Source organism: Cnephaeus nilssonii, assembly GCF_951640355.1.
Source record: "Cnephaeus nilssonii genome assembly, chromosome: 3".
Lineage (NCBI taxonomy): Eukaryota > Metazoa > Chordata > Mammalia > Chiroptera > Vespertilionidae > Cnephaeus > Cnephaeus nilssonii.
Genome location: NC_137074.1, coordinates 7,391,685 through 7,413,968, shown reverse-complemented (window position 1 = coordinate 7,413,968; position 22,284 = coordinate 7,391,685). Strand labels below are relative to the sequence as shown.

The window sequence follows — 22,284 nt, the reverse complement described above, 5'->3', positions numbered from 1 at the left end:
AGGTGCCCAGGAGTAAAGAAGGCCGAGGTGAGTGCACTAGGGGAGGTTGCAGGGGCACCTGGGATCTGAGTGCCAGGCAATGAGGAAGGGGGGTGTTTAGGTCAGGCCTCAGCAAGGAGAGGGGAGGAGTCATCATTAGATTAGTCACTTGGAAATATCAAAGGACTTACAGGTGAAAAGAGCAGGCTGAAACAGAATTCTCTACCTCAATTCCTATAAGAAGCAAAAAGCACTTAAAAAGATTTTAAGACCTACAAAAGCAAACAAAAGCAACGGCAACTAAACCAAAAACTGGTCACCAAGGAAAAGACACGAGAGTCAGCAAGGCTGGGGTGGCCAGACTCAGGTTAACCGCCCACCAGAAGCCACTTGGAGCCTCACCAATGGGGGGGCTGTGACTTCCTGCGGTGAGTTGACCCTACCCAGATTTGATCGATTGGTCGTATTCACTAAATCCTCTAGAACAGTGGTCGCCAATCGGTGGTCCATGATGTCCGAAAGGTTGGCGACTACTGTTCTAGTTTGGTTTGGTTCAGTGGACAGAACATCAGCCCATGGACTGCAGAGTCCCGAGTTCGATTCTGGTCAAGGTCACGTACCTCGGTTGCAGGCTCCATCTCTGGTCGGGGTGTATGCAGGAGGCAACCAACTGATGTGTCTCTCTCACATCAATGTTTCTCTCTCTGTCTCTCCCCTTTCCTTCCTCCCACTTTAAATATCAATGAAAAAAATATCCTCAGGTGTGAGGATTAACAAAAACAAACAAACAAATAAAATCTTCAAGGAGGGTGAGAAGAGAGCTCCTGGCAGGGGCATTCTGTTCCTCCTCCTGAGTATGAGGTAGGTGGGAAGCGAAGACAGAGCTGAATGTCTTCAATGGAAACCAGCTCCCAAGCTCCTGAGCAAAAAGGGAATGGCCCCACTGGAAGCACACAGAGCATTCCCCAAACCTCAGGTGTCCCAAGAGAGGCTGCACAGGACTCAGTCAGCCCCTCCTTCCCAATTCCTTCAGGTCACAGAACATAAAACACCAGGGTAGCTTCACGTAAAACTATAACTTACAGACAGTGGGAGGGCTGTCAAGAAGCCACCCACATCCCAGCCAGTGTGACTCAGTGGTTGAGTGTCTACCTATAAATAAGGAGGTCACAATTTGATTCCTGGTCAGGGCACATGCCAGGAGGGGGTGTGCAATAAGTAGCGAATTAATGGTTCTTTCTCATCATTGATGTTTCAATCTTTCTCTCCCTCTCCCTTCCTCTCTGAAATCAATACAGTCAGTCCTCGGGTTACGTCAGAGATCCGTTCCTACGGCGCAATGTAACTCGATTGATTTTCGCAGTAAGTCGGAACCCACCTACATAAGCACCTACATCACTCACGTGGAGCACATACACAGCAGTAATAAAGTGAAACAGTAAAAAAATTTAAAAGAAAGATAACAGTTCCTAACCTTTACTTGTGGTAAATAATAAATAACATAAAGCACATATGTACATACGCTGAAATGACGGAACTTTTTTTTTTATGAATGGGAGATGGCGACATAACCACGAAATGACATAAGTCGAGTCCAACGTAACCCGGGGACTGCCTGTATACACTGAGTGGCCAGATTATTATGATCTCTGAACGCATAATAATCTGGCCACTCAGTGTATATCCTATATAATAAAAGGCTAATATGCAAATTGTCCCCTCAACCAGGAATTCGACCAGCAGGCAGGCCGGCCAACCACCCGTGTCCCCTCCCCCTGTCCAGGCTGGCCAGACCCCACCCATGCATGAGTTCATGCACTGGGCCTCTAAAATATATATATATATATATACTGAGTGGCCAGATTATTATGCATTCAGAGATCATAATAATCTGGCCACTCAGTGTATATTTAAAAGAAGAAACCACACTCACAGCCTTAGCTGGTGGTTCAGTGGTTAGAGTTCCAGCCCACAGACCGAAGGGTCACAGGTTTGATTCCCGGTCAAGGGCAAGTACCTGGGTTGCAGGTTCATCACTGGCCCTGCTAACACTGACATAAAAAGCAAATTCCTAGGCCTCCTGGTGCTTACCACAGACTGTGTTCTTTTTATTTTTTATCTTTTAGAGAGAAGAAGGGAGAGAAACATCAATTTTGCTGTTCCGCTTATTTATGTATTCATTGGTTGCTTCTTGCATGTGCCCTGAACCAAGGTCAAACCTGCACCTTGGCATATCAGGACGACACTCTAACCAACTGAGCTACCAGGCCAGGGCCATAGGCTGTGTCCTTACACTGACTGCACAGAAAGAGGAGGCAGAGTAAACCTACCCCACATACAGCTCAGCCCAGGCCCTTTGCCTGGTCTGTATTGTGAATAGGGGAAACGGAGATAAGGACGTTTGGAATTTGACTTTTTTTCACTTCCAGGCAAAGAGCAGATGTGGAGAGGGCTGAGGCTGTAGCTTTATTTGGGGCATGGTAGCTGGGCCAGGGAGTGACTGTGGCTCTATTAAAAAAAAAAAAAAGGCAAATGTCCAAGAAAGTATGATTTAGGGGAGTCAAAATTACTAGCAATCTTGGTATTATTTAGAAAATAATTTGAACATATATTAAATGAATAATATACTAAAATTGAACCTGCAATCTCACGGAAGTTGAACTATTAATATGCAAAGCATTGCTTGTATTTTAGTACCAATTTGACTGACTGTAATTAAAACACAGAATAAAAACTTAAGCTCTCACTTGTTGCCCATCTTGATAACTGTCTATGCTTAATGTCTGTGTAGCCATCATGGTTAATAAGTTTATTATAAGACATCAAATCATCTTGAGTCAAAAGCAAATGGTATCTGGAAAATAAAAGCAGAAAAGCATCAGTTAACAATTGCAGTGCATTTTTTGCCCTCCCTACTCCACAACATCCATGTAATTTTTTAAATACATATTTTTATATGGAAAAAAAACTCTCCTTACACCAAATCCTACTCAGCATCACCCTACTTGGCGATCACATTTATTCTTACACAGGGCCTGACTTGCTATCATACTTTTCAGTCATTTGGATTTACTCATTCATTTGCCCAAGTGTCTAGTGAATGTCTAAACATGCAGGAAGGACACTGCTCTAGGGAGGCCCTGCTTTCCTGGCAGACGAGGCCAGGGGCTGCGGGACCATAAACACGAGGAAGGTCAGGCAGCACACAGGGTGTCAGAACAGAGATGAGTGAAGGGGCTCCCTGACGTGTGACAGGGCAGGCTCTCTGAGAAGATACTGGTACTGAGACCCCAATGACTTGATCGGGGCTGCTGAGACAGGGAGACTGGAGCTCAGACTGGAATGACAAAGGTGTGCTCAGGGAGGCTGAGCCGGCACGCTTCTAACATCTGTATGTATAATACAGAGATGCGAATAATGGTTTGTTTTCCTGGCAACACACAGGTAAGTGTCAGAAATGTTGAGGAAGAAAACCAGGTGGGGATAGAGAATGACTGGGGGCAGGGCTACTGATAGTGCCTGGGAGAAACATGGGTCAGCTGATGTGCCTGAGCAGAGTGGTGAAGGAGGAGTGAAGGTAAGGGAGTGGGAGACACCAAACCAGCTCACACAGACTCATGGGCCGTAGTGAAGACTGGTGTTCCTGGGAAGGTCTGAGCAGAAGGGTGACTTGACTTATGTCTTAGGAGGGTCCCTCTGACTGTGAAGGACAGGCTACGTGACTGGGGAACACACAGAGGGTGGGGAAGTACTGCCATGGACAGGCAGGGGGCCATGTGGACAAGGGGGACTGAGAGCACAGGGTTTAGATGGCCTGGGGTTGGGTGTGGGAGCGGGTCAAGGAAGCGTCCAAAGTTCCCACCTGAGCAACTAGCAGAGCAGAGCTGCATGTCCCGGTAAAGAGCAGATGGTGAGGAACAGGTTCTATGGCCTGGGAAGAGAAAGCAAGTCAGGACATTTTAGGTGTGAGATGCTTCTCAGAAATCCAAGAAATATAAACTCAGTAATCATCAGGGTATGGTTTATATGTGCAAAGGGGGTCACACTGTGCCCTCCAAGATACACCCATCCTAAGCCCCAGTCCCTGTGAATGGGACCTTATCTGGAACAGGGTCTTTACAGATGTGATTATTAAGGATCTTGAGATGAGATCATCCTGGTTTGTAGGGAGGCTCAGGATCCCATGACTGATATCCTTTAAGAGGGGGGAGAAGCCCAGCGGTGTGGTTCAGTTGGTTGAGTGTCATCCCATGCTTCAAGAGGTCACTATTCAATTCCCAGTCAGGGTATATGCCCAGGTTGCAGGCTCGATCCCCAGTAAGGGGGCCTGCAGGAGGTAGACAATCAATGTTTTTCTCTCATCGATGCTTCTCTCTCTCCCCCTCTCCCTTCCCTTCTCTCTAAAAAAAATCAATAAAAAAACATATTTTAAAAATTATTTTTAAAAAAAAGGAGGGAGAAAAAGACCTGAGACGTAGCTGAGGGGAAGGCTGTGTAAACTGGAGACAGAGATTGGAGCAATGCTGCCGTAAGCCAAGAACACGCAGCCACCAGGTGGTAGGAGGCCTGAGCCTTCAGAGGAAGTGTGGCCCCTCAACACCTTGATTTCAGGTCTGGCCCCCAGGACCCTGAGAGAATCCATTCTTGGGTTTTCATCCACCCAGTGAGCAGGGCTTGGTTATGGCAACCCCAGGACCCTAAGGCAGTAGGTAAAGCCACCAAACCGCATGAGACCACCCAGGAAGGGAGAGGAGGTGGGCCATGTAAGAAAGCTGGAAAGAAGAGGGAACCCAGAATGAGGAGCGGCAGCCATCAGGGCAAGAGTAGAACCAAGAGATGCCACTCACATGGGTGGAGGAGGAGGACTGAGGAGGGGATGTCAGCCATGTTAATATAGCTGAGGCTGAAGGAACAGAAAGGCTGAGCACTGTCACATGGGGAGGGGAGAGGAGAGAATCCGTTGCATAGATGTAGGTGTGAACAAATACCGTCTTCATTTTCGTGTCCTTTCATGCTGTGGCTTTTGACCAACCTGTCTTTAGTAAGCATATCAAAGCCTTCTAGTTAATGATTATCTGTATTCCCTAAAATGTAACCATAAACACTTTTGTTAGTAATGGCCAGGTCGAATACCGAAATATATATCAAACTGGCTCCTGGTGCTACTGCATTATTTGTCCCTTTGTCTTGACAATCATTAGTACCTGAGTTATATTATAAAAACAGTGCAGTAACAGGTGTCTTGGGAAAGAGGGGGGGTTGTATAATTTGCACAAAACTGCTAGGTCCTCTGCTGCTTCAGCCCTAATCTTCCCATAAGAAAATTACCCTATAATAAATTCCATTATATTCTATGAAGTTGGCTAATTCATCTTTCAGTCTGAGGATATCTTCTCACTAAAGAGGCCATTACACCATGGAGCAGTGAGACTTGGCAACCCCACTGCTGGGAAGGGAGCTCATGTGTAGTCATCACGATGTTGCCCTCTCTGCCCTGAGACCCCAAATCTTGAGAGAGAGGCTCCACACGTCTGCCAACCTGAGTATCTCCCAATGGTCTCTGCCCTGACCAAAACCTGGCCCTCCTCCCAGTGCCCTGATCTGCTCTCCAGGGTGCTGTGATCTGCCCTGTGCCCCAGGGCAGAGATACGTCTGTATCACGGCCCACACCTTCATCAGGGAAGGAGATCCTGTGGCCTCTAATTTTACCCTCCTTCCCTCCATTCTCCACTTTCCAAAATGCAAATCTGGTCCAAACTGCCCTTGCAGATCAAGTCTCAGGGCTGACCCTTGCCTGACCCTGCCCTCACATAGCAGCTCCCAAAAGGTAAAAAGTCACACCAATAGTAATGAGACAAATGAACATGATGGGACTCCCAAAAAGGACACAGAATGGAACACTGGAGAGATCTACCCAATTCTGAGGATGTGCCCACAAACCAAATTTAAAAAGGCAAGAGAACTGTTCTGAATTAAGAGACAAAAGAGCCCAGTCAGGCGTGGCTCAGTGGTTGGTCATCGACCTATGAACCAGGTCACAGTTCGATTCTTGGTTAGGGCACATGCCCTGGTTGTGGGCTCAATCCCCAGGCGGGTGGCGGGGGGGCGGGGGGGAGGTAGGGGGGCATGCAGGAGGCAGCCATTCAGTGATTCTCTCTTGTCATTGAAGTTTCCACCTCTCTCTCCCTCTCCTTTCCTCTCTGAAATTATATATATATATATATATATATATATATATATATATATATATATATAAAATAAAGTTGATTTAAGTCAGCATGAGAGACTGAGTGTTAAGATGGTGTGATAATGCTGTATGCTAATGGAAACATCTTTGTTTTGAAGAGCAAGGGCTAAGATGTTTAGGGGTATGGTTATGTATCCACAGTTTTATTTAAAAATTTTGATCGATTTAAGAAAAATTTTTTGAGAGAGATGGGAGAGAGAAACATTGATTTGTTATTTCACTTATTTATGCAGTCATTGGTTGCTTCTTGTATATGTTTCCTGACCAGAAATCAAATCTGCAACCTTTGTGTATTGGGATGACGCTCTAACCAATTGAACTACCCGGACAGGGCCTCCAAAGTTTACTTTAAATGGTCAGTAAGAGCACACACACAACTTACACAAATTGTGGCCAATTCGACTGCTGAGTGGAGGTGGTAGAGGATGACTCTTCTCTTTTAACTTTTTGTGTCTTAAAATGCTTGTAATAAATACTGGGGGGAAGTCAGAATTTTATTTCAAAAACATATAGATTTGCAGTTCCTCTATCAAAACTGGTTAAAATTTCAATATCTGATACAAACTAGTACAACTATTCTAAAGGAAAACTTTGAAATTTGTGTCAAAAGTTTTGAAAAAATGTGCTCTCTCTACAACAAAACACCATGTGAGGAATTTTAAAAAAGGAAATTCTATATGACTATAGTATATTGTTCAGTAAACATACAGGCAGATTACCATGGTGACCAATATTCCTACAGAACATCAAAGAAGCTGGAGAGAAGTTATCAGCAGATGGCACCATCTGCTCAAGACCGCTGCCAACAGGTGTGTGTGTGTGTGTGTGTGTGTGTGTGTGTGTGTGTGCGCGTATAGACATTGCAACCAGTGCCACCACATGGAAGAACCATTTGCAAATTTGTTGCTCGTAATTTGTGGAGATCCTTTCCAAATTCCACTCTAGCATAATGTAACACCGACTGGTACCTGCAAGACGGCAGGCAAACAGGTCTCAGCAGAATTCACAGGGCTCATCTCAGCAGACTTCTCGGGCTTAGGAGGTGGCATTCTGCTCTGGTCAAGGCCTCTGTCGATCTGCTCAGCTATAGACCCTCAGATTGCTGGCTCAGGCAGGCCCAAGACAGAATCTGAGTGACTAACTGATACCTATCATCAACTGGAAAATAATTGAAAGCATCTGACCCGAGGATGACGGTCAACAAAGCTCATCTTTCTTTATCATAATATGTTTTAATGGGCATTACATAAAAACCAACGGCTAACTTGAGTTTAAGAAATAATCAATTAATCCCCATTTCTTCCCCCCCATTACACAGAAAGTAAGTATCTATTATGTTCAAACTCAAACAACAGTGCCTTAATTTCCTAACATCACTTGGGGCTCTAAAATCGAAGTCAAAGAATTGCCAACCCAATGTACTCATAATACCATGGTGTTCAAGGGTCAGACATAGAATATTATTTATACAAGTTTCAACCAGTGATAATTTGTTGAAGTTGTCACTTTGGTACCCTTTCAAGAGTTCCAGCTAGACTAATACAAATGAAATAAGCACAACTTTCCACTATTCATGTACAGAAATAGTAAAACCCATTAGTAATTTAAAAAAATACTATTATATAATTTTAAAATAATATACTTTTTATCTAGCAATTATTAAATTTAAAACAACTATACTGCCAGCAAAGATGAAGTAAAACTTGGAACTTTAAAGGAGTCCTAGAATTCACAAACGGCATGACTGGTTTGGAAAACAATGTGACTATATGTAGAGTCAGTCATGAAAAAATATCGCATTCTTCTTCAATCAACCAGAGACTGTAGCATTCAGGCTATGACCTTAAAGGCAGACCAAAAAATGAAATATGGGCCAAATCTAAGAGACTGACATTTTAGTATTTTTCAGCTTTCTCGTCTAGGCTCACTGGAATAAGAGAAGTTTATCAAAAAAGGCCCAGATATAAACAATTAGCTGAAACTGATCTGGTGGTGAAGTCTTTCCTGCTCAGACAATATGGATGAATCTGGGAAGGTTCCAGCTGGCTAAGAAGCTCATAGAGACTAGAAAAGAAGGTGTAGTATGCAGGTCAGAAGAAGGCCCTGAAGTTGGCAAGGCCTCGTCTCTCTTCCCGGCCACAGCTCTCTAGCCAGTGTGGTCTGCCCACTCTTGTCTGAGATGACTTAGTGCTTTAATGGTATCGTTAAACCCTGTGAAAGATTTAGATTTTACTATTTTGGTGTTCATAATAATCTATGTATTTGACATTTAAGGTGCTTTAATAGTTAAGAAAATATAACAAATTAATCTTAAATTTTAGCCTTGATTTTAACTTAAAAGGTATAATTGCATTATTGATTTTAGACATAATTTCTTTTTCAGTGAAAAGGTATAAGAGAGAAATTAATGAAGATTGCAAACATTTCTTCATTTATACAAGTTTATCAACTTCCAGGCACAAATACTGGGTCCTGGGATTACAGCAGTGAACAAAACCAAGTCCCTGACCATGAAGCTCACCCCCTGGTAGACAGGATTGGAAAGCTTGAGAACATGAGATTCACTGTAAATATAACTTTAAATTATTAGACATACCTGAGGTTTTACTTGTTTGGTCAGATATATAAGGTGCTTAAATGAAAATCAAATCCACTAAACTTAAAATTATGATTCCAATTGTGTATGTTATGACGGACTGATCATTAAAAATGGTATATTTAGTCGGATCACCTTGAGTTGATCAATGGCTGCCTTAAGGGTGAAGTTTGGTTAAAATATACTAAATTCATAAAGAAAACAAAAAACTTGCAAATTCTACATAAAGGTATACAGAATAAGCCTGTAACTTTGTGGCCTTAATAAATGTTGATTTTAAAATAACCTCAAATTATCTTTTCTGTGCTCAAAAGCCTCATTTGAAAGGGCATTAAACATGGCAAGAAAAGCTAGGTGCTAATGTTTTTTATCCATATTAATAAAAAGTGGAAACAGAACCTACATGGTATCCGTAGAGGAACAGTGAAATCGATTACAGTCACCCGTCATCAATCATCAGCATGGTGGTTAATCCAGGAGCAGCAAAGAAAGTCTCACAGCAGCCTGCCAACTGAAAGGCAGGGCCACGATTTGTTAGCATTTGTGCCCGTCATTCAGTCCACAAAGATTTACTGAAGGTCTCCTCCATGTGGGCTGTGTTGTAAGTGCTTGGGATAGAGCAGCAAACAAAACAAGAAACACCTTTATACCAATGCTGAAAAAGTCCTGATAGATTAATCTGGGCAGGAGACACCTCTATGGTGTCAGGTCTCCCTAGTCCAGAGCCTGGGTCCTCTCCTACAGAGGTCTCCTGTGCTCACAGTCCAATTAATTCCTAAACATGTTTAGTTTTTCCTGCTGCTGTCAAAAATATCTCACTGTCATTATACTTTGTGGTAGACTGCTGGATAAAGAAGTGCCCTCTAATCTGTATGGACTAACCTTGTACCCGCCAACTTCACTAGGGCCTTTAGTCCTAACAGTTTATGGAGAGTCTACTGGTTTTTCTTGGTACATGTAGTTATCTATAAATCTTGCAGCTGTAATACCAACAAAAATTCCTGTTGTTTACAAACTAAAACAAAAACAAAAAACACCTATCCTAAAATGTATACGGTGGAATCAAGGTCCATGAATAGTTAAATTACCCTTAAAAGATTTCAGAAATAGCAAATTTTAAAGTATCCTACAAGACTACAAAAATAACATAAAAGTGTGTAATAACACAATAGATAAATAGGCCATTGGAACAGAAGAAATAAGACACTAGATTTGCCAGGGCTTGAAGAAAAATTGTCAAAAATGCAGAAAGCTTTAGAATTTGATTCTTTTACAAAAATCTCTCTTAATCAATTCCTGCAAAGTGCTGGTGAAACTGGGGTTTTGGTGCTGTTTTTCAAACACACTGTACCTGTGGTCAATCGTGTGTTTTCTTGTTTAAACATGGGCACACTGACTCTGGGTGGCCTGGGCTGGATAAAGCAGAAGCACTTGCAAGATAAAATCTCTAGAGCTTTGGAAGAACACTGTCTCAAAGCTCCATGTCACAGTTCTAGCTACATATATAGTCCATGTTAATGCAGAAATGTACAGAGAATCTGTTCTACGTTTAATCTTCACTTTGTCCTGTCAGTATCACAAAGGGCTGTGAGAGTAGGAAAGGGAAAATGAGGGAAGAAATATCTTCTCATATTCAAGACCTACATAAGACACTTTTAAGGCTGACCTTAGAGACTCAGTTGGAACCTCGAGAATGCAGTGGAAGTGATGGTGTGTGACTCCTGGGCTGGGTCATAAGTGTGAAGCAGCTTCTACCTTCTTTGGACACTTACTTCTGATGCCCTAAGCCCCCATGCTGTGAGGAAGCCCCCCCCGCCATGGTATGAGAAAGCACACTCCCCCATCCTCAACCCCAATACTGTGAAGAAGCCCAGGTCACATGTAGAGTCTTCATAGAGGAGTCCTGGTCAACGACCCCAGCTGAAAGCCAGTATCAACTTCCAAATTTGAGAAAATTCCTCTAAAAGACTCCAGCCCTCAGTCATCAAGCCACTCCCAGTCTCTGCGTCTTGCTAGCTGAGGACCCAACCATTGTGGAGCAGGCACAGGCCATTTCCACTGCATCCTTTCCAAATTCTTGGCCTCGAATCCATGAGCATCATAAAATGGTTGTTTTATGCCACTAATGGGTTTCCACTAATAGGAACCAGAACATCCTAGCAGATGCTTTGTAACACTGTCCTCATCTTACAGAACACAAAGAGGTTAAGATACCTTTGTGAGGTCAGACTCTGGCTCTGAAGCCCCATTTCTTCTACACATTATTTCTAAGAACACAATAACTTTATTTCTAAGATAACTGTAGAACTCGTAAGAAAATCAGGACAGTATTTGACAATCCGTTCAATTTTGATGCCTGCAAATGTTAATTTCATCAATTCAAACTATGAATTATGGTGTCCTTCAAAATGGGAAACACCATTTAAGAGAATAGTTGAAAAAGGCAATGCATCAGGTAAACACCACGAATGACTTTCAATCATGGCAAGGATGCCCACGCTGCACACACATGTAACTCTGCTCTGCAAACACTAACAAGTCCAAAGAAAAAAATGACAGCCTGGTGTTCATGTGAAGAAGTGGCATTCCTGACAAAGTCTGGAAGTAGGCAACTCCAAACACCGTAACACAAGTTACTGAAAAGGAAATACCTCCCTGATGCTATGATGCAGCAAATTAAACAAGCTCCCCCATCACCTTTCCATTTTCTGAACTCCCAGCAATGCCTTCAGAACAGTCTCCCATGGCCATGCTTTCCCACCCCAAGTCCCTTCTCCACACTGCAGCCCCAATTACGGGGTTTCTTAAGAGTTGCTTCTTTCCCTCTGCCTATCAATTTTCAGAACAACGTGCTAGTTCCCTATCCTTCTCCAATAGTGACCAGTGAGGCTGTTTCAGTACATTATCATCTCATGGGTTTGAACATTTTAAAAATAAGTATATTAGCCCTAGCTAGTTTGCTCAGTGGACAGAGCGTTGGCCTGTGACTGAAGTGTCCCAGGTTCAATTTCAGTCAAGAGCACGTACCTTGATTGCAGGCTCCTGGCCCTGGTCGGGGGGGCATGAGGGAGGCAACCAATTGATGTGTCTCTCTCACATCGGTGTTTCTCTCTGTCTCTCCCTCTCGCTTCCACTCTCTCTAAAAATCAATGGAAAAATATCCTCGGATGAGGATTAAAATAAAAATAAATTTTAAAAAGTGTGTGTGTGTATATATATATATTTCCCCAAAATTATCCCATCTTTGGCCAATACAAGCAACTTCAGTTACCTCCTAGAGCCTTTAACACACCCTAGTAATTCTTGATAACTTTCTTGCTTTCAGGTGAAACAAGACACTCCAGGCTCATCTTCATTTTCTGCACTATAATTGTCACTTTCAAAAGAGATATGAAGACAAAGAAAAAGTGGGGGTTGGGGAGAGTGGCTTCTAGAAAGAAGCCCTAATAAGCCAAAGATCAGTGAGGCTGTCTGGCCCAGCCCTACTGCAGCCCTGCCCCTTTCCCTGACCTCTGACCCACAGGGCCCAGTACCTCCCAGCCCAGCTGGAGTCTGCTCTCCAGCAGCCTGTTCACACAGTGCCCCTCGGCCCCAGAACACAGGGAGTGCGGCACACAGAAGCTCTTGAGGAAGAAGCATCCTTGCTTTCCCAGTGGCATTTGGGTTTCAGAAGAACTGCTTCTGGACCAGGTGGTACCCATAAGAAAGAATTAAGCTCTATATACTGACTTCAGCAAAGCAGAGTTTCTCAGGGCTCAAATGCCAGCAAAAGGGACAAACAAAGGAGCAATGAAGCAATGGGAACTGGTCAAAAAGCAAAGATTTCTAGATTTAGCTTTCAATATTTATTCATATGAATTCCTTTATTATTCTAATTATGACTTAAAAGCTATTTACCTAGGCCCTATTTTTACACAGGTGTCATTACATACTAATCACAGCAAGACAGTCTACTGAGGGACAATATCCTATCTTCCCCTTTATTAGTCATACTAGAGGCCCGGTGCACGAAATTCATGCACAGGGGTGTGTGTCCCTCAGCCCAGCCTGCACCCTCTCCAATCTGGGAACCCTCAAGGGATGTCCGACTGCCCGTTTAGGCCCGATCCTACCTGGACGGGCAGTTGGACATCCCTCTGACAATCCAGAACTGCTGGCTCCCAACTGCTTGCCTGTTTGCCTTCCTGATTGCCCCTAACCGCTTCTGTCTGCCAGCCTGATCACTCCCTAACCACGCCCCTTCCAGCCTGATTGATGCCTAACTGCTCCCCTGCCAGCCTTATTGCCCCTAACTGTCCTCCCCTGCAGGCCTGGTCACCCCTAACTGCCCTCCCCTGCAGGTCTGGTCCCCTCCAACTGCTCTTCCCTGCAGGCCTGAGTCCCCCCCCAACTGCCCTTCCCTGCAGGCCCGGTTGCCCCCAACTTCCCTCCTTTGCCGGCCTGGTCACCCCTAACTGCCCTCCCCTGCAGGTTTGATCGCCCCCAAATGCCCACCCTTGCAGGGCTGGTCCCTCCCAACTGCCCTCCCCTGCTGGCCTGATCACCCACAACTGCCCTCCCTTGTAGACCTGGTCCCTCCCAACTTTCCTCCCCTGCTGGCCATCTTGTGGTGGCCATATTGTGTTCACATGGGGGCAGCCATCTTGTGTGTTGGAGTGATGGTCAATTTGCATATCACTCCTTTATTAGAAAGGATTTCCCCAACAGACTTAGGCTGTTTGATTCCATTTATCCAGACTGACACAAATTTGTTTCAGCTGAAATGACTGAGGGGTCAGCACACTTTTCTGTAAAGAGCCAGCTAATTAGTATTTTAGGCTTTGGGGGCCACATACTGTTTCTATTGTATAATCTTTTTCCTTTACAATGGCTCTAGTGGCACTTGGCCCAGAGGCCTACAATTTGCCAACTCATGGCCTAAAATATATCTGTTTTCTGTGTTTTGCCATAGAGACATGTTCATAACTTCTTTTATCCATCAAAAATTTATTCTCTAACCTGGCCAGTGTGGCTCAGTTGGTTGAGCATCATCCCATGCAACAGGAAGTCACCCGTTTGATTCCAGGCCAGGGCACATGTCTGGGTTGCAGGCTCGATCCCCATTGGGGATGTGTAGGAGGCAGTTGATCAATGTTTCCCTTTTTCTAAAATCAACACATATATATATTTTTAATTTGCTCTCTAACTCAGTTTTGGGACATCAAGTCTTTTGCAATTTTCATTTAATCTACAGACAGGCCCAATGCAGTAAAGCTCGGAGCTGCCACACCTAGCCACTTTCCTTCTCAGCAGGGCAACTCCCCGGCTGCTCTCCAAAGCTGTTAAGCTGACGAGCACAATCAATTCCACTAACAGTGATGCAAGAAAGTCTCCGGTAACTTTAGCTTGCCTGTCTGGAAGAGATGGTTAAGGAGCCAGGAAAGAACTGGGGACACAGCAAGAGTCAAGACATTTGCATCTGACATGTTGACATCTTCTTTGTGGCTGCTAATATTTTCTCAGAATATTTAATTGATGATACTTTTCCAAACTAAACCTGCTAATATTATTAATAAAGCTGTCAAGGAATCCAAGAATACTGTCAAAATTCTATACAAAAAAAATAAAAAGATTTTTCCAAGATACCTTTTAGGACAATCAAATGTCCATCACTATAGTTCAGTGAGTTGTCATCCACCTGTCCCCTCTCTCCTATCCTGGCTTCATTCACATCCCCCATCCCAGTGAGGGTTCAGCCAATAACACATTCTGAGGAAAACATTTGCCAAGCAATCACTTTATTGTTCAAACAAGGCTTGGGGAAGTACCACTTGAAGTTTAATATTCAAATAAAATCATAGCCCCAGCCGGTTTGACTCAGTAGATAGAGTGTCAGCCTGCAGATCAAAGAGACCCAGGTTCGATTCTGGTCAAGGGCAAGTACCTTGGTTGAGGCTCCTCCCCAGCCCTGGCCCTGGTCAGGGCCTGTGCAGGAGGCAACCAATTTATGTGTTTCTCTCACATTGATGTTTCTCTCTGTCTTTCCCTCTGTCTTCCACTCTCCCTAAAAATCAATGGGAAAATATGCTCAAGTGAGGATTAACAAAAAAAAATAAAATAAAATCATAAATATTACATTCTGTTAAAATAAATGTCCAAAAAACATATTTCCAAGTCAAAAGTCTACAAATGTTCACTAAAGACATAGTAAAACTCTAACCACAAAGGTGTTTTAGTGGTTTAGGACCTGTTTTAGTAAATTCTGAGCTGGTTGGTCTAGTATAGCTGGATAGAATTTCAATTCACATCACAGTTTTTAAGACCTTGACTATCATTGGCATCATTAAAAACTGATACTCAAACCTTTCATGTAGTATTTATTGTTAAGGGCCAATGAATATGTTTTATGAAAAACAGAAACTTCAAGGCAAGGGCCCCCTCACACATACCATCTTCCTTCCTAGGGCACTGTCTGTGCTGGGGGACAGCACCTTAGAAATAGGCCCAGCAGTGATACCATCCTATTTAGGTCCCCTGGGATCTGACTAAGCTTGTTAGGCCAGAGGAGGCTAAAATAAACACAGAAAATATAAAAAATGAGATGCTCAAAAGGCTCTGCCACATTAGTCATGGACATAAAATAATCAGAAAAAAATAGAACCATTAAATTATGAAGAGATCTTAAATTTTTAAAATAAAAAAAAAACATATTTACCTGGATTATGTAAATATATAAAAACATATATGTGTGTGTGTGTGTGTGTGTGTATACTAGAGGCCCAGTGCATGATTGAATCATGCACCTGTAGGGTCCCCTACACGCTTTCGCTTTTTGCAGTGGAGCTGGGTGCCTGTCTGCTCCGGCACCAGGCCTTTCAGAAGCCTCCGCCGAGCCAGAGGCTTCTGAAAGGCCTGGTGCCGGAGCAGACAGGCACCCAGCTCCCCCACTTTTGATGGTCCGTGGCCGCTGAGGGGGGCTACCCTGCTGTTGAGAGGCGCAGGAGGCGGGACTCCCGCCCCCTGCGCCTCTCAACGGCTGCTGAGGGGGGCTGCCGCGGACACCTGGCTACCCTGCCGTTGAGAGGCGCAGCTGGGTGTCCGCGGCAGGCCCCCTCAGCGGCCACGGATCTGGCCGTTGAGTCCCGCCCCCTGCGCCTCTCAACAGCAGGGTAGCCCCCCTCAGTGGCAGCGGATCCGTGCCTCTCAATGGCCAGATAGGCCACCCCAAGTCCCGCCCCCCAGCCTCCCGCCACCCAATCGTGGGCGTAGAGGAGTGATGGTAATTTACATGTTACTCTATTATTAGATAGGATATATATATAAAAGCCTAAGTGACCTTTCGACTGTTCGACCAGTAGCTATGACGTGCACTGACCACCAGGGGGCAGATGCTCAATGCATAGGCATGGAAACAGGGAACAGACTCAAGAATCTGAGGGAAGGGGGGAGGGGGGAGGGCGAGAAGAGATTAACCAAAGATCTTATATGCATACTAAAGGCCCAGCGCATGGATTCGTGCACTGGTAGGGTCCCTCGGCCTGGCCTGCAGGGATTGGGCAGAAACTGGCAGTCCGGCCCTAACTGGTTTGGCTCAGTGGATAGAGCATCAGCCTGCGGACTCAAGGGTCCCGGGTTCGATTCCGGTCAAGGGCATGTACCTTGGTTGCGGGCACATCCCCAGTGGGGGGTGTGCAGGAGGCAGCTGATCGATGTTTCTCTCTCATCGATGTTTCTGACTCTCCCTCTCCCTTCTTCTCTGTAAAAAAGTAATAAAATATATTAACCCCTTGCACTCGCTTGCTTTTTTCTCGATTCCTGCTTCCGATGCTAACCGTGTCGAGTCACACTCGACATCCGAGTGCAAAAGGTTAAAAAAAAGAAACTGGCAGTCCGACATCCCCCGAGGGGTCCCAGATTGTGAGAGGGCGCAGACCAGGCTGAGGGACCCCACCAGTGCACAAATACGTGCACCAGGCCTCTAGTATATAATAATGATGGCTAAAAACACAACCCAAAATAGATTAACTGATTAATACATAAAAATGTATGCATATCCAACTAAACTTGGGTTCTACACAATACATTTTGGGAAATGCTGTTCTAGATCAGTAGTTCTCAACCAGGTGAGACTTTTCTCCCTCAGAGGACATTGGGCAATATCAGAAGACATTTTTTATTGTTACAACTGGGGCTAGGGTCCCACTAGCCTCTAGTATGTAGGGACCAAGAATGCTGCTAAAATCTTACAATGCATGGACCAACCTCCTCCACACAGACATTTCTAGTCCCAAATGTTAACAGTGCCATGGTTTACTGCTGCTCTAGAGGATTGCAGAGGTATTCCTACTTATGCTGCAGGAAATTCTGCTGAAATAAAACTTTAAAAAAATATACATAAACACATAACTGAATTTAGACAAGTACAAAATTAAATTCCTAATTTTTTAATGCAAAAAGTACAAATCTTGATAAAATCTCTTGGACAAAATATAACATATATTGAAAGATTAGCAAGGTCTCATTGAGGCATTATTTTTGCAAAAAATAATGAACTGTTTTGGAAACTGCAATCACAGTACCTATCAATCCACAGTCCCTTCTGAGTGACCCAACCCCACTACAGACCCTGCTGAAAGGGGGCAGCTGTGTAGATGGCAGGAGTCCATCCGTTCCTGGGGACAGGACCAGGCAGCTCCTAGGTGGGGTGGAGGGAAAGAGGAAGAGGATGAGGCGGCAGAGTTGGGCCCAAGCTAAAAGGGGGGTGGAGAACATGCAATTGACAGTGTGCAGGAACAGACAGTGGAGAGTTAGAGTCCAACAGAGAGGGATGGCCAAGACCCCATGTGGGCAGCCAGACTCTGCCAGGACCCAAAACTGGCCCCAAGGCTCAGCACTATGGTGATCCCTGCAATCCCGCTAGATTCTGATTTTCCTTATCCTGTTGGACCACAGACTCCTGGACTTGAAGTTAGCCTGCTCCCTGCCATCCTGAGACCTGACTAAATAGCCAGTCATTCTGTGTCAGCCACGGGTGGCGAACAAGAAAAGCAACATTTCCAGTAAACATGCCCATAGCCTCACCTCACATGGCTTTACTGGGCTAGAGGCGTGCCAAAGATGCCTGCCTTATGGCACCTGGTGGCAGGCAGTACCCTGCACACACTCTGGTTGGCAGGACAACATGGCAGATGCAGTAACCTCATTTGACAACCTTTGCAACCAGGCCTTTCCACCAAATGATCATGTCAATCATCGCTTGAATGTTTATTCTAAAGATTTCCAGTTCAAGTTTTTTCTACACTGTATTTCCATGTCCTATATTGAAGGAGAACAGAGTTTACGATGCCAAATATGCCACTTTGGCATATTGATTATTTTAGGCTGGTTAATTTTAAGAAACAGCAGACCTAGAAGAAGCTCTGCAAACCTAGAAGTTAACCTTTGTAAAACTCAATTAGATTTGTAAGGGCGATCTCCATCTGTAAGGGGGTTTCCCTCACTGTACCAGTCCTGCTTTCACTGTCAGAAAAGGCAGGGAGTTAAATCTGCAGAAAAACCTTAGGCTGGTTTTCTGTGTTTTGCCTGGTAACCTCCCATAAAAGACTCTCCACCCCCAATGTCATCTTCTGTCACTAGCTGAGGTGGTATTTAAGATGATGGCTTCCACAATTTGGCAAGTTACTCAGTGTTCCTGGGTCTCTCCAAAGTATACATGTTACTAAACTTTAATTTTTCTCCTACTAATCTGTCTTAATTTGATTAGTCCAGCCAGAACTTGAAGGGTAGAGGATGATTTTCCTTCCCATCAGTGTCTTCTTAAACAGCTTGTACAAAACAGAAGGCTAACTTATCACAGCCGTGTGTGGTCTGTCGCAATGGTCTAAGACAGTGCCCCCATGTGGCTCCTGCAGCTTCTCTTCACCCTCACCCTCCATGACCCCAGCCTGCTAAGTTCTGAGTTCCCTTATTTGAACTTTTTATTTCCTCGTCCCCATTGCCATCAGTACAATCATTTTAGGAAGGAAAACAGGGCACACACATATTCCTACTAACGGATGGGCTGAGGGCAAGGTGAGTTCTGGTGCAGAAGTTCTGAACTTGGTGTCTGTGAACTTGATTGAGAAAAAATATCTTTATTTGCAATAATCTCTGGCTGAAATCTAGTACTCACTCAATTATGAGGGTAGAATTAAATCCTGGAGTTCCAGCCCAGGCGGTGTGGCTCAGTGGTTGAGTGTCAACTCATGAACCAGGAGGTCATGGTTCGATTCCCGGTCAGGGCACATGCCTGGGTTGCTGGCTCAATCCCCAGTGTGGGGTGTGCAGGAAGCAGCTGATCAATGCTTCTGTCATCATTGATGTTTCTCTCTCTCTCCCTCTCCCTTTCCCTCTGAAATCATTAAAATTTTTTTTTAAATCTTGGCTTTCCAGCAGTACTTGTAGCTTTTTCACCAAAAGAAACCACAAATATCTTCACAAAGCATTAGAGTTGCTTCAGAAATCCCAAATTGTCAGTTACTTCTCACCACTGCAAAGGAATTACTACAGCCAATGCCCAGTCTGTTACTAATTCAGCTAATGAAGGGCAAGGAGGACCTTCATCACCAGTTTGGTTCGATATTTTGATAACTGTATTTCAGTAATAATGGGTTCTCTTCTTGATCCTATTTTATCTAAAACAGTGATTTTTTTCAACAGTGCGCCACAAGAATTTTTAAAACATGCAATCCCTGACTAGTCAGGGGCACTGACCCCTTTCCCCTTAGATTGTCAAATAAAAAATGACAACAGCCAACACAATAGCTGTCTGGTGTGAATGAATCCAAGTTAAACCAATTATTTTTTGTCAGAATGGCAAAAAATATACTTTTGGTGTGCCGCAGAATTTTAGTAATTAGTGTGCCATGAGAAGAGAAAGGCTGAAAATCGATGATCTACAACATCTTTACAGAGAGCCCAGAGGCCAGGTGAACACAGGACAGGCTCCCAAGGGCACATGCTTTGCATCAGTAGCAGTTTCAGGGTTTTCTTTTAAACCGTTTCAAAAGGCTTAATAATTTGCAACAAAAATGAAAGTTATAACTAGAATGTTACTGCTCATGAAGTACTTTTCTAAAGTTATAACACACTGACACAGATGTAGAGAGATGTAAACTAGAGGACAGGACCCAACAAGATGTTTGCACCCAGCATCATTAACATGCCGCCTGCTGACGCTTAAATCACAAGCACAGAACCTCATCTGTCAAGTCCTGTTTCAGACCAGCTGCACCAACCCCAACGCCCTTTCAAGTCTCTAAAGTAGGAAGCGCATTTCATTGCTGGGCAAGAAAGCACCGACAGTCTGCACCGCTCAGTGGTGCACTGGACAGTCAATCAAACACTGAAAGGGGATGATGCACACGCCACTGTCCACTCAGTCAACGAGGGGGAAGGTGATGAAAGGCAGGTAGATGTGCAGTCTGCCATCGTGCAAATCCATGTACCAGATTCGAGTGCATCACCTACAACTACCTGCAAACTTCAGTTCTTCCTTTGTAACATCTAGCATGTACTGTATAACATATTATGTAATTTATTTCAACATGATGCATTGTGTCAACATAATTCCTTTTTCGATGTCCGAAAATTCATAGTTATACCCAATTAAAGCCGAAGGTTTCCTTTACCCTAAAGTGGAAGGTGCTCACTTACTAAGAAAAAAAACACAACAGTAGCTTTTATAGAAAGCGAACTCTTACCATCTAAATTATTAAATTAAATTATCCCTGACACGTCAGATACATCCCGGATGGTTGCAAGGCTGCGATCAAACTCACCAAACGCACATCTGCTTAGGGACATCCCCCCTCGCCCGCACCCCCCTCCCCCGCCTGCCTCCTGTCCTCGGCCACGATCCCCACGCCGGCAGCACCTCCGGGCACCGAGGGGTCACACCTCGGGAGGGGACCCTAACGGGTGTCGCAGGGCGGCTCGGGGCGTTTCCAGGGCCCCAGGGTGAAATAAAGCAGGCTCCCCTTTTCTGATTTGTCTGAAGTGACTCACGGCTTCTAAAGGAATGTGCCATTCCGGCGAGCGCCGGACCAAGTTGGACACGTCCACTCGCTGTTTCAAGTCGGCCGTTTACTATGAGCGATGCCTTCCTCCCTAATTCCAGAAACGGGAACCCCGGCCCGAGGCGCACAGCCCAGCACCCCGGCCGGCTGCAGCCGGCTCCCGCTCAGGTCCGCACCCCCGGACCCGGCCCCCCTCCGCCCCGCGTCGACCCCGGCAGGGCCGGCGGGACGCGCACCGCCTGAGGCGCACGGGGTCGGCCAGGGTGCGCCCCTCCGGCAGCCGCCCCCGCCATCTTCCCGCCTCCCGCCCCGCGGAGCACCCCCCGCGGCCGCCTCGCCGACCGCGGGGCCGCGCGGCCCTCACGCCGGGCCCCGCCCCCGCGCGCCCCCGCGCCCCTCACGCCGGCCCCGCCCCGCCCGCGCCCGCGCGCCCCCCACCCCTGCCCCGCCCCCGCCCGCGCCCGGGCGCGCGCCGCGCTCCGTGAGGAACGGTTAAGAGCGCGCGCCTCACAACGGGCCCCGAGCGGCAGCGGCGGCGGCTTCCAGAAATTTCCGCGTCCGTAAACCCACCCTGAGAAACAGGGTGGGCGCGCCCCCGCGGCTGCCCAGCAGATAACGCCCCTCCCCGAGTCCTTGGCTCCCCTCCCCCACAAGCACCCCCTCCCCGCCCCCTGCCCCGGGCGGCGGGTCCGGCGCGGCCCTCCCGGGCGACTGCGGCCCAGGGAGACCCAGGCGGTGGCGATGGGGTGGCGGCTGCGGCGCCGGCGGGCCAGCGTGATTGATAGGGACGGGGCGGCGGAGCGGCGGCGGTGGCGGAGCGGTTGAGTGACAGCTTACCTGGGTGCCAATCTTCATCACACTGACAAGCGGCTGCAGCAATCGGGACCCGCAGTGCCGCGCCCGCGTCCAACCGTCACGCCGACGCTAGGCCACGCGACACAGCCTCGCTCAATGGGAGGAGGGCGACGCCGACGCGCGCCGCATCAATATTCAGATAGGGGGCGGGGCCATCCCGACTCGGGCCCCGCCCCGTCCCTGCGCCGCAGCGGCGCGGGGCGGGGCCTGCCTTCCGGGGGTGGAGAGTGAGGCGGGGGCGGGCTGCGTCCGGCCCCGCCCCCGCCTGGCGCCCGAGCCAGGCCCCGCCCCCAGCCAGCCGAGCTTCCCGCCTCATGACTATGCAGCGAAGGCGTGACCTGGGCGCGCGCCACGCCCCCTCCGCGCTCTCTCCAGCGGCCCGGACAGATCGGAGGAGCGGGGCCGGGGTGGGCGGGACCGTGGGGAAAAGAGGTACCAGCCCCACTTCGCGCTCCCGTCACAGGTGGGTCCGGGCCGACACGCGCTGCCCTCAGAGGCCATTGCAGATTGGCTTCACGGGCGCCCGGCACCGAGCCCGCTCGGCCTGCGCGCGCCCCCTTTGTGTGCAGCCC

The 22,284-nt window shown here is 46.4% G+C and overlaps 1 protein-coding gene across 13 annotated transcripts in view; it reads right to left on the bottom strand.

Moving 5' to 3' along the window:
* The window catches only part of PKNOX1 (PBX/knotted 1 homeobox 1), a 61,813-nt gene extending 39,985 nt beyond the window's left edge, over nt 1-21,828 (bottom strand). Inside the window, exons 1-4 of one of the 13 annotated variants that reach the window (XM_079765586.1) lie at nt 20,847-21,078; nt 6,609-6,701; nt 3,842-3,910; nt 2,727-2,833 (exon numbers count right to left, since the gene is read on the bottom strand). In XM_079765586.1, coding sequence (XP_079621712.1) covers nt 2,727-2,777 — 51 coding nt within the window. In that variant the 5' untranslated portion in view covers nt 2,778-2,833; nt 3,842-3,910; nt 6,609-6,701; nt 20,847-21,078. Of the gene's footprint in view, nt 1-2,726; nt 2,834-3,841; nt 6,702-7,194; nt 13,255-18,972; nt 20,807-20,846; nt 21,079-21,694 lie in introns of those variants that run through there. The other 12 variants (XM_079765577.1, XM_079765585.1, XM_079765587.1 and 9 more) reach the window with 12 other exon arrangements.
* Between the last annotated feature and the right edge of the window lie 456 nt (nt 21,829-22,284).